The following is an 11434-nucleotide window of genomic DNA, read 5'->3' on the forward strand; positions in this document are numbered from 1 at the left end:
CTGGGCGACTTAGCAAGACCCTGTCTCAAAAAGTAAAACAGGTTGTGGGTGTGGCTCAGTGGTAGAGCACTTGCTGATCCTGTGCAAGGCCCTGGGTTCCATCCCCAGCAACACACACACTCACACCCCTGCTCATGCTGCCCTACTGTTCCCAATATTAAAGTAACGCATTCTTTTTTAAGTTGTTTTAGTTGTTCTTTTTAGTTCTACATAGCAGTAGACTGCATTCCAACATATCATACAAATATGGAGTATAAGTTCCCATTTTTGTGGTTGTACATGATGTGGAGTTACACTGGTTGTGTATTCATGAACGTAGGAAATTTATGTCCAGTTCATTCTACTGTCTTTCCCATTCCCATCCCCCCACCCTTCCCTTCATTCCCCTCTGTCTAATCCAGTGAATTTCTATTCTCCCTCACCCCCCAGTACTGCTCATTGTGACTTACCCACATATCAGAGAGAACATTTGGCCTTTGGTCTTTTGGGGACTGGTTTATTTCCCTTAGCATGATAGTCTCCAGTTCCATCCATTTACTGACAAATGTCATCATTTCATTCTTCTTTATGACTTAGTAATATTCTATTGTGTGTATGTACCACATTTTCTTTACCCATTCATCTGTTGAAGGGTACCTAGGTTGGTTTCATAGCTTAGCTATTGTGAATTGAGCTGCTATAAACATTGATGTGGCCATGTCACTGTAGTCTGCTGATTTTAAGTCCTTTGCATATAGTGAGGGGTGGGATAACTGGGTCAAATGATGGTTCCATTCCAAGTTTTCTGAGGAATCTCCATACTGCTTTCCAGAGTGGTTGCACCAATCTGCAGTCCCACCAGCAATGTATGAGTGTAATGATGCCTTCTTACTTCAGAGAATTTGGCAAATTTGGAAAAGTATTAAAAAATAAAATCTAAATCACCATTAATCCCAGCAGAGAAAGAACTGCATCTTTCCCCCATTTACTATAGTCCACCAGAATAGCGCTCCCATGTCATGAAGCAGTATTTGAAGTTATTTCTTTCTGTGAATGTAGCATAGCTTGTTTAACCCTTCCCTGCCTAGTGAACATGCCCTCCGTTGTTGACCCTGCAGACCATTCTACAGTGGCCATTCAATGATCTGAAATGTTCTGTTATATTTTAAATTTCCAACTTGTGGTGCAAATCCAAGGTTAAGTTGTTATCCATTAAACTAATTTCTCACCTCCTCTGGCTTCTGTCTAGAGAGTTATTCCTCTCCTGTTAACACCAGCGTAATTCAATTACCGCTTCCTTTGAAGTCAATTAAGCGTCTTTCAAGCTGCCACGTCTCAAACCCCTCAGCCTTTCAAAACAATCAAAAGCAGCTACTGTTCCTAGGGCAAATGTGCAAGCGTGGAGCCGGCCATGCTGGACTATCATGGGCCTGCTCTCGGCTCCAGCTCCTCGGCCCCAGGCCAAGGCTGTTTCTGACCAGTAAGAGCCACAGAGCAGCCCAGGGGACTCACCCTCATTCCTCCTCCTTCTCATCCATCAGGTTTTCCTGCCCATGGTCCGGCTCCGCCCATTGTCTCTCTCTCAAGAAGGCCGTCCTCTCTAGAGTCTTGTGCCTCCTTCACGAGCCTCCTCCCTACTCTGACTCTCCTTATTCCACCTCCTAGCCTGGCTCCTCTTCCTCTCCCCACTTGATAATCACAAGGAATTGCCCGGATGGCCCGCTTCCTGGCTCCTCCCTCCCTCTAGGGTCCCACCTCACGTCCCCACCTCCTGGTCCCCCCAGGCTGCAGGTAACTCCCAAAGGTCCACCTGACCGCCTCTCTCCAGGCTCAGCCCCACATTACCATTACTGGTCACTCTCCACAGCTCCCGGGACATCCTGCTTTCCCTTCCGGCCTGCCATCTCCTCCCTCCCCTTTTGATAAAGCCTGCTCACACCTCAAAGCCCAGATTGTCTCACCTCCGAGGAGAACACTGTGCTGACTCAGCCTGGCGGGGTCGCCTTGAGGTGGGTTTTCCTCTGACTCAGGCCAGAAACATGAGGAGGAGATTTAGGGGTAAAGCCAAAAAACCAAGTAGGGAGAAAAGATGGAGCCAGAGACTTCTAGGAGACCCAACCAGAGACAGGAAGGTCAGGACCAGGCAGGAAGCCTAGCCAGGTGTCGTGGTCAGGCTGGTGGCCTCCACCAGAGGCCCTGATGCTTGGGGAGGCAGAACAGCAGCAGAGGGTTGCTGGAGGGTCTGCCTGGCTCCTATCCGATGATGGCATCCCTTCCCCACCTTCCACTCATGCCCACCTGCCCCATACCAAAGGCCCTTGACACTCACCTGCCACAGATGATGTACAGCTAGAGATGGCTACTGTAGAGCATGGAAAATCAACAGCACCAGGGCTGATCTCTACCCGGTGACCTTAAAACACATGAGCAGATTTAACTACTTACTTTCACATCCCCAATTTCCTTAACCAATCTGATCTTCCCCAAGCCTGATGAGAGAAGGAAATAAAGTTCTTCTTTCTGGGTGATGCTCACCAGCTGTGCTTGGCTGCAAACCCCAACCCAGTGGGTTCCGGTTGTTACAGGCACCTGCAGGTCTAGCTCTGACCCTCAGGTGTGAGCTCTCTGTGCAACAGATCTGAGTGTCCCAGCACATGGCCTGGTGGGTGGCACAGAGGCTGCTGTGTAAACATGTCCCCTGGAAACAGATTCTAGGACACTTAGTCCTGGTGGGCACATCCAGTGTGGAGTTCTGACATCAGAGACCATGAAGAATACGGAGCCTGTTTCCATCTCTTCATTGCATCTCAGATCTTCGGGGTCTAGAATCACTCATAGCTTTACTTCTTTGAAACTAGTCAGAAAATGAAACAACAGAAGTCTCACAAGCCAGGACAGATGCTTCAGTGTGTCTGTGCCCCCCACCCCCGCCCCACCAACCTGGCTGCCCACTTGTTTTCATTTCTAGTTTGTGTCCACTTTTAATCTATTCTTAAGTTTAATGAAATGCCAAGAACACAGGACAGCACATCTCATTCCCAAATCTGGCAACCTTTGAGTGTGTCCACTCTGAATGATGGAGGAACTCATTTCAGCAAGGGTCACCTCTCGGTCTCTCCATCAGATTAAATAATTCTGAGCTCTTCCCAGGATCCTTTGGACTTTTGGCTTCATCAGAAATTTTTCTATTTCTATTCCTGGTAGTTGGTCCAAGAATGGCTGGCTTTTTTGTTAGACTATAATTTTGGTTGGTAAATGACTCACACACCCAAACCCATTGCAATGTCTTGGCCTTTTACCTAATCACGTCAATTCATGAAGGAAAAAAAAAAGTAGATTCATTGAGTTGTTTTAGAAATGAAGAATAATGCAACTAACCCCTCCCCCCGAGACACAGTCTTGGGAAATATATTTAAAACTTCTTAAAACCCTATTGCAAAACAAACCACTTTCTGGTGGACCTCTCTTCATGAGATGAACATCCTTAGGAGGTGATTTGTTCTTTGTGTGGTCTTCTTGTTGGCTGTGCCTCTGCTGCCCTACCAGTGTTATCCCCGGAATATTCTAGCAAAGCCTCCTAGAGCAAGTAGCTACCAAACATCTCTTAGACAGAAGTGGTTGAAGTCTAGCTCATGCAGGAGCTAGACTGTCTCTGTGACCTTCTTCTTTTCCTTCCAGAGAGCCCCTGTGTCTGTTCCTCACTTTTACCCTAATCTTTTATTTATTTATTTATTTATGTGCTAGAGATGGAACCAAAGGCCTCACACATGTTGGCAAGTGCTCTACCACTGAACTACACTCCCAACCTGTACCCTAATCTCTGATCCAGACATCCAAATGGCCCTTTGCTCTGTCTCCTCACAAGCTCGCTTTGCAGATCAATTTGGCACCAATCTGGGACTCCAGATGCTCATGCAAACTTTGGCTTAATATAGCAATGTCATCAGCATGGGCTTCTAAAATGCATCCAGCTCACTTAATAGGCCATTAACCCATCTCTGGAAAGCGGCTGGTGAGGCCCCCAGATCACAGGGTTAGGCATTCAGCTCATATGCCCATCTGGTGCTACAAATGCTGTTGTGAATTTGGATCCCTCCTATTTGGCCCCAAACCTTCTCCTAAATCAAGAATTGGGATGATTTGGTTAGCATCTAATTTACCTAACAGTGTGTCCAGTCTGCATATGGACTGTGGCATCTGGTTTGATCATAAAATTTCATTTTCTCTGATTGACACCAAATCTAATTACCATCTGGGCTTACAAATCCAGGAGCTCACAGCAGATCTAGTCGTATCTAGACTTATCTCTCCCACCTGTGTCTGTTCACGGAAGGAGCAGCACAATTCAATAAGCATTTGGGGTCCTACTCTGAGAGGAACAGGCCAAGCGCGCCCATCACACTTTTGTGATGCTATCCACGCGTCCCTGATTTCCCATGGATATAGTAGAGCAGGGATTTTCAAATTCACCATTGAGGTCCACTTGTGGGGAACTGTTTTAGTGAGTTTCTTCACTGTTGTGACTAAAAGACCTGACCAGAACAACTGTAGAGGAGGAAAAGTTTATTTGGGGGCTCACAGTTTCAAAGGTCTCAGTCCATAGATAGCCAGCTCCATTCCTCAGGGCTTGAGGTGAGGCTGAACATCATGGAGGAAGTGTGGAGAAGGGAAACAGCTCACATGATGATCAGAAAGCAGAGAGAGAAGAGACTCCACTCTCCAGATATAAAATATAGACTCCAAAGCCACACCCCCAAGGCCACCTCCTCTAGCCACACCCTGCCTGCCTTCAGTTACCATTCAGTGAATCCCTATCAGAGGATTAACTCACAGATTGGGTTAAGATTCCCACAACCCAATCATATTTCCTTTAAACCTTCTTGCATTGTCTTACATGGAAGCTTTTGGGGACATCTCACATCCAAACGGTAACAGAAACCATTCTCTGCATTGAAGGAGTTTTACTCATGCTTGGCCTCTAGGTGGCGCTAGCAGACACACACACACACACACACACACACACACACACACACACACACATAATGACTACCAAAATGTCTCCAGGTGCTAGAATGTCTACTATTTAATAGAAGGTGAAGACTCCTACAAGGCACTTCAATATAAGTGAGATGTAGCCCCCCGCTTGTTATACTCGGCCTTAGGAGATATTGCAATTATTTATATTAAGCATTAAAATTAAGAATTAAGAGGTTTTGGTGGGAACACGGAGGAAGGAATGAGCAATTCTTCCAGGTACCTAGAAGAAGGTATCTAGAGGGGCAGCACTGGATTGTGGCTGGGTCCCAAGGGAAGGATGGAAGGAAGTCATTCCATCAGAGAGTAAACAGTGGCTAAAGGCAGTAGGAGCAGCCCTATGTACCTGGGGGCATGTGCATGGGAGGAATTGGAAGCAAGGTATGCGCTGGGCCAGGTGCTAGATAGAGGGACTCGAATGCCCTGATCAGGAGTCTGGAGCTATTTCATTTACAAAATATCAGACAGTTGTGAATGAGTTGTGATTAGAGTTATTTCTCAGGAAGAGTATTCTCCAGGGACCTAAAATGGACTCCGGTGGTAAAGATAGAGATGGAGAGCTCAGCTAAGGAGCCACTGTGCCCTCAGAGGGAATGGAGAGGAGAAGCCGACCTGAGTTACTAAGCAGATGGAGGTGGGACGAGAGAGGTGAAGATATACCTGGGGCTTAAATGTCTGTCAACTGGGGAATAAGGAACCATTCAGGGAGAGACAGAGAAACCACGCAGAAGGGCAGACTCAGGTGGGGAAAATATCAGTTAGAAATTGAATTCACCTGCTAGTACCAAAGACCTAAAGTAGCAGTGGCCTAAATAAGACAGAGAGTTGGTTCCTCATGTGGAAGGGCTTCCAGGGCTCACAGGACAGCTCCAGGCTCCTGCGTCTTTCTGCTCTGCCTGCCTATGGCTTCCCATGCCTATGACTCCACCCTCTGCATCGCCCCATGGTTTCAAGATGGACAGCTGAGAACCAGCCAAGATGTCCACATTGCAAACCTGAAGCTGGAGGAAGGGGAGGACCGAGGAGAAGGGGAAGTTCTTCCCAGCTCAGTCAGCCCTGCTTTACTGGAGGCTGCATCTGATCATTTCCATTCTTGCTGCTGGTCTCCTCATTCTGTAGGGAAGGTTCAAAACTTATCTGTTGCCTTCAGGAAGAAAACAGTGTTCTGTTAGTAATGGAGAAGGGAGATGGATCCGGGTGGGGAGTTAGCAACCTCTGCCCCTGAAGGTGTCCAGGGAGCCAGGCCCGAGCTCCATAATAGTCAGCTGAGGGCTGCTCAGCTGCCTGCTTGCTCACCGTGCCAAATATGGGCTGAAGTGGGGTTTTCTCTAAGGCCAGAAACATAAGGAGGAGAATTAGGGGTGAAGCCAAAACACCAAGTAGGAAGAAGAGTTGGAGCCAGAGACTTCTAGGAGACCCAACCAGAGACAGGAAGGCAAGAGGGTGGGCCAAGGTCAGGATCAGACAGGAAGCCTCGACAGGTATCATAGTCAGGCTGGTGGCCTCCACCAGAGGCCATGATGCTTGGGGAGGCAGAACAGCAGCAGAGGGTTGCTGGAGGGTCTGCCTGGCTCCTATCTGATGATGGCATCCCTTCCCCACCTTCCACTCATGCCCACCTACCCCATACCAAAGGCCTTTGACACTCACCTGCCACAGATGATGTACAGCTAGAGATGGGTACTGTAGAGCATGGAAAATCAACAGCACCAGGGCTGATCTCTACCCGGTGACCTTAAAACACATGAGCAGATTTAACTATTTACTTTCACATCCCCAATTTCCTTAACCAATCTGATCTTCCCCAAGCCTGATGAGAGAAGGAAATAAAGTTCTTTTTTCTGGGGCTAGGGTTGTGACTCAGTGGTAGAGCGCTTGCCTAGCACACGTGAGGCACTGGGTCCGAGCCACATAAAAATAAAATAAAATAAAGGTACTGTGTCCATCTACAACAACAAAAAAATACACTTTTTTTTAAAGTTCTTCTTTTATCTGATGCTCACCAGCTGTGCTTGGCTCTGAAAACCTAAGGATATAGGAGGGCGTAGTTTGGGGTGCCTTTATTCTATGTTAACTTACTATTAACCTGGAGTGAGTCAGCCTCACCTCTGATCCCTGATTTCTTTTGTTGGTAAAATGATGGAACTGGGCCAAATGGTGCTGTGTTTCTTTGCAATTCTGAAATTCTATGAACCTTAAAAAAAAAAAAAAAAAAAACACTTTACATAAACTACTGCATAGTTCTTGAGAAATGATGCTTCAGAAGCGTTTGCATCGGTGCCGACACAGATGTCCCAGGGACTCAGCTCCTCCCTCACCTTGAACTCTCAGAGGTTCCTGTTTCTTTTCCCTTTGTCCTCTCCTCCCCCGTTTTTGCAGGTGTGCATTTTCGAGTGTGAAGAGAAGATCTTCCCCAGCCCTCTCTGGACTCCATGCACCAAGATCATGGCCAGGGGCCCCTGGCAGCTCAGCCCTGCTGACCCAGAGCACGTGACCGCTGCTCTTTACCACCCAAGAGCCTCGGAGATGCAGCACCTGAAGCGGATGCCCCGTGTCCGGAGCCTGTCCCAAGCACAGAAAGAGACAGAGCCTGGCGTGGACGAGGCTGGCGAGGCAGAACAGAAGCAGCTGCAGAAGAGGTTTGGGGGCTTCACCGGGGCCCGGAAGTCGGCCCGGAAGCTGGCCAACCAGAAGCGGTTCAGTGAGTTCATGAGGCAGTACCTGGTCCTGAGCATGCAGTCCAGCCAGCGTCGGCGCACCCTGCACCAGAATGGTAATGTGTAGCCGGAAGGGGAGCCCCTCCCAGCTGCACCTGCCACTGCAACCCATGAGTGAGTTGGGCACCGATGAGCTGGGGGCAAGAAGAGACCCCACACACCCAAAAGTCTTAGCCTTCCCCCAGGCCCAGAAGCACATCAGCACCACACACACACACACACACACACACACACACACACTCCAAGACTCCAGCTCCTGGGAGACTTGAGACTTGAGAGGGAAATTCACCTCCCTGCCTCCTGCCCACCCTTTTCCTGGGGAGCAAAGATTTTCCTAAGATTGCTGCTTGAGGCTGACCACTCCCATTTGGAGATTGGTTACCATGGGGATAATAGTAGTATGTTAAGATAACTAATTCCTCTATAGCTCTCCAGGAGCTTAGTTACTATGGGGACAGATAAGTGGACCAATTCTCTTATCCAGTTGCCATAGCAACCATTCAGCTCACCTTTCCTCAGAGACTATCTCTAGAAACCAATAGCTGAACCTACTCTTAGCCATTCAGAGGCCGATTTCTATGGATGTGATGTCGATGTTTCACCTTCAGAGATGGCTTACGTCTCTCCCTTTCCTTGACACTGTCTCAAGATATCTGTGTTGACTCCGTGAAAACCATCAAACTTTCCCATTTCCCCTGCCAAGGATTTCTTGTTAGAACCAGGAGTTAATGCTTTCTGCTTTTCTTTCTTCCGTAAGCCATTTGTCCACCCTATCACCTTGCTTGGGAAATGTGGTCACTGGCATCATCACCAAGCAGGACCTCTAGAATTTGGCCCAAACTGAGCTCTTAGTCTGTACAATCTGAACTCACGGATGCCTCTTCCTTCCTCCAATTTGCTTCTTTGTAGGGTATCATTTTTTTGTTTTGTTTGGTTTATTTTTGTTTCTCTCCTTTCTCCCTTGTTCTCTCTTCTTCACCCCGGGCATGCTCATCTAAGTAAATATAATACATATTGGATAACATACACCAAAGGCCTAATTGCCCAGTCATTCCAAACTCAACCCTTTGGGCCCATTAACAAATACATAACTTTGAGTGGCTCTGGGAACTAGCACAGTAGAATTTTCAGAAATTTTAAGAAAAATCTTGACCATGTGCCTGAATTTGTATACGGGAATATGATCATGTACAGAGTCCCACATGCCTTCTTAAACAGCCTAGAAACTTGGCCTAAAGCAAAGAACTAGCCGTATCAATAATCTTCTTCCTTCAATGTATGTTAATCCATATGTTAATCTATGGCGTAGCAGCAAACTACATGGGATCTTTGCTGGTAGCCAGCTTGTTTGCAACCAGCCCATCCCCACATATGGACACATGTATTACAAGTTGTGAGAAGAAGGCTGGCATGCTTAGTTTACCAGAAGTACTAATCTCCCAAGGTGCAGAGTAGACCTGCACTGTGTTCAAAGTCATACTCCTGAACCGTTCACAAGAATTATGTTTCTTTCTAAACTGTATTTGCACAGAATCTAATGACAATCTTTCAGAAGTAGCATGGATTGGATTCTTGGAAATCTTAAAGACATTCTTTAAAGTGGCTCTTCAGGGACACCAAAGCCCATATCTAATTCTGAACCATCATAACATTTCTCCTTACCTAGACAGTTTAAATCAGTCCCGTTAGCAGGAATCAATTTATTTGGTTAAAAAAAAAAAAAGAAAGAAAGAAAGGAGCTACCCAGGCGATCAGCTTTTCTATTGTCCTTCCAACTGAGGAGCTGAAATAAGGCTGGTAACTAACTTCTGTCCACTGCTCTGCAAAGTCCTTGATGGAGACTCTGGCAACATTACCAGCTCATTTGGGTGTTATTGATGGCTGTCTTTTCTCCTTGTACAGCCCTGTTTCTTATTTCTGCAGGTGCACGGCTGCTGAGTGCAGTATGGACACGTTTTACAGGTCAAAACAGGCAGCTGGAGTCTTGTTTTTATCCACAGGCACCCCAACCTGGCCTGTGTGTGATAGAGTCCACCATCTTGGCCGACTTCCAGTGCCAAAATTGTTCTTGACTTCTAAGACATCCAGTGGGAGGGAATGGGGCTCCTGAACCCTGGAATGGGATTAGGAGTCTATTCGAAAAGTGCAATGGGGTCCTAGAAGGCGGGCATTGGGAAGCAGGCCCTGCCCTAGACAGCAAGGTGCAAAGGGCACAACTGGCCTCGGGGACTCCCTTCCCCTCCCCTGACCCAATACCCTTGACTCTTTTCCACCGCCTCAGGACTTGACCCTTTAGACAGTGGGAAATTAGCAGATTCATTCATGGCCAGGTAGGAGTGACATCAGGCTTAAAGAGCACTTGTCCTGTAAGAGAACCCCAGATGAGGACACAATTGAGCATGCATTCCGAATACCAGGAAGGAGGAGTTTCAGGGTAGGGGGCTTGTCACTATGCCTTCCAAGTCAAAGCCCACTGACCTCCCTTTATGAGTCCTACCAGTGGACTCAGGTGGGAGGACGGGAGCGACGTGTGGAAGGCATTAGGAACCCTTGGGACCGTAGGAATTGGGTGATTGCTCTCCCTGGCTTCCTTTTGATGGCTCTAGTCATTTGGGCAAATAGGATCAAAGGGACAAGAAAACCATCAGGTTTGCCATTTTCATTATTTCTGTCTCCCCAGGCGTCCAGGTGATCCCCAAAAGAGCATGTGTCCAGCCCCAGACCTGCCGGCTGGGAATCAGGATTCCTTCATCGCCCAGGCGCTGAGCACGCAGACCCACGGGCTTTGCCTCCAGCTCCTCCCGTCCGGCCGTCTCCCCTCCCCACGGCATGTTTCACCACCGCCCGGCCCTCCCTGATGCTCCATCAGAGTGTATTTTTGTAATTCCTCCAGCTACATTCTAATGGCCCCATATTTCCTCCTCACCCACCTCTTGGCCTTCTAGGGCCGGGTGAGAGGAATATGGAATCAATTCTGGGGCTTTGACTCATCACTGCCATAACTTGTTTGTAAAAGAGCCGTTCTTTTTGACTGGTTGTTGGAAACAACTGTTTCTCCATTAAACTTCTACTGAGCAAATGGTTAATAAACTGGTTTGCTGTTTTTAAGTGACGTGACTAAGAAGCACAGACTCCACAAACACGCTATAGGAGCCGCCTCTCCCAGGAGACAGAGGCAGAAGCTCACAGTCCTGCATCCTATAAAGTAGGGCAAGAGGCACTAGCAAAAGCAGCCCCAGGGCGCTCTGCCAACGGTGGGAACTGAGGCACACAGCCGTGTGAAGGCACAGGCAGGAGGGACAAAGGGCCAGGGGTTCTCAGACCCGTGTGCATCTGCACCAGGAGTGGTCCAGGCTGCTGGGGTGCACCCTGGTTTCTGAGTAGATGGAAACTTGCATTTTTAGCAAGTTCCAGGTGATGCAAATCCTGCCAAAGCTACTTTTGTCTCCCACTTAACACTAAACATGGTGAAGTGTGTAACTGTCAGAACCCGGCCAGGAAACATGGGGAACACCCAGTAACTGAACGTCTACAAAGGCAGAAAGCAGGTCCTAGTCTGGGTTTTGCCCCTATAAGAAGATACAATTAGTTGTCCCTCAGTACCCACAGGGGACTGGTTTCAGGACCCTCTGTGGATACCAAAACCCAAGGATGCTCAAGTTCCCTACAAAAAAGTGATGTATCTGCATAAAGACCTACACAAA

The 11434-nt window shown here is 47.8% G+C and overlaps 1 protein-coding gene across 4 annotated transcripts in view; it reads left to right on the plus strand.

Moving 5' to 3' along the window:
* Pnoc (prepronociceptin) overlaps positions 1-10809 on the plus strand; it is a 37543-nt gene extending 26734 nt beyond the window's left edge. For 3 of the 4 annotated variants that reach the window (XM_027927238.2, XM_027927241.2, XM_071610609.1), the window contains 2 exons: positions 7393-7786; positions 10411-10809. In XM_027927238.2, the coding sequence (XP_027783039.2) occupies positions 7393-7786; positions 10411-10496 (480 nt within the window). In that variant the 3' untranslated portion in view covers positions 10497-10809. Of the gene's footprint in view, positions 1-7392; positions 7845-10410 lie in introns of all 4 variants that reach the window. The other variant, XM_027927239.2, reaches the window with a different exon arrangement.
* Positions 10810-11434: the final 625 nt, after the last annotated feature.

Source organism: Marmota flaviventris, chromosome 3 (assembly GCF_047511675.1).
Source record: "Marmota flaviventris isolate mMarFla1 chromosome 3, mMarFla1.hap1, whole genome shotgun sequence".
NCBI lineage: Eukaryota > Metazoa > Chordata > Mammalia > Rodentia > Sciuridae > Marmota > Marmota flaviventris.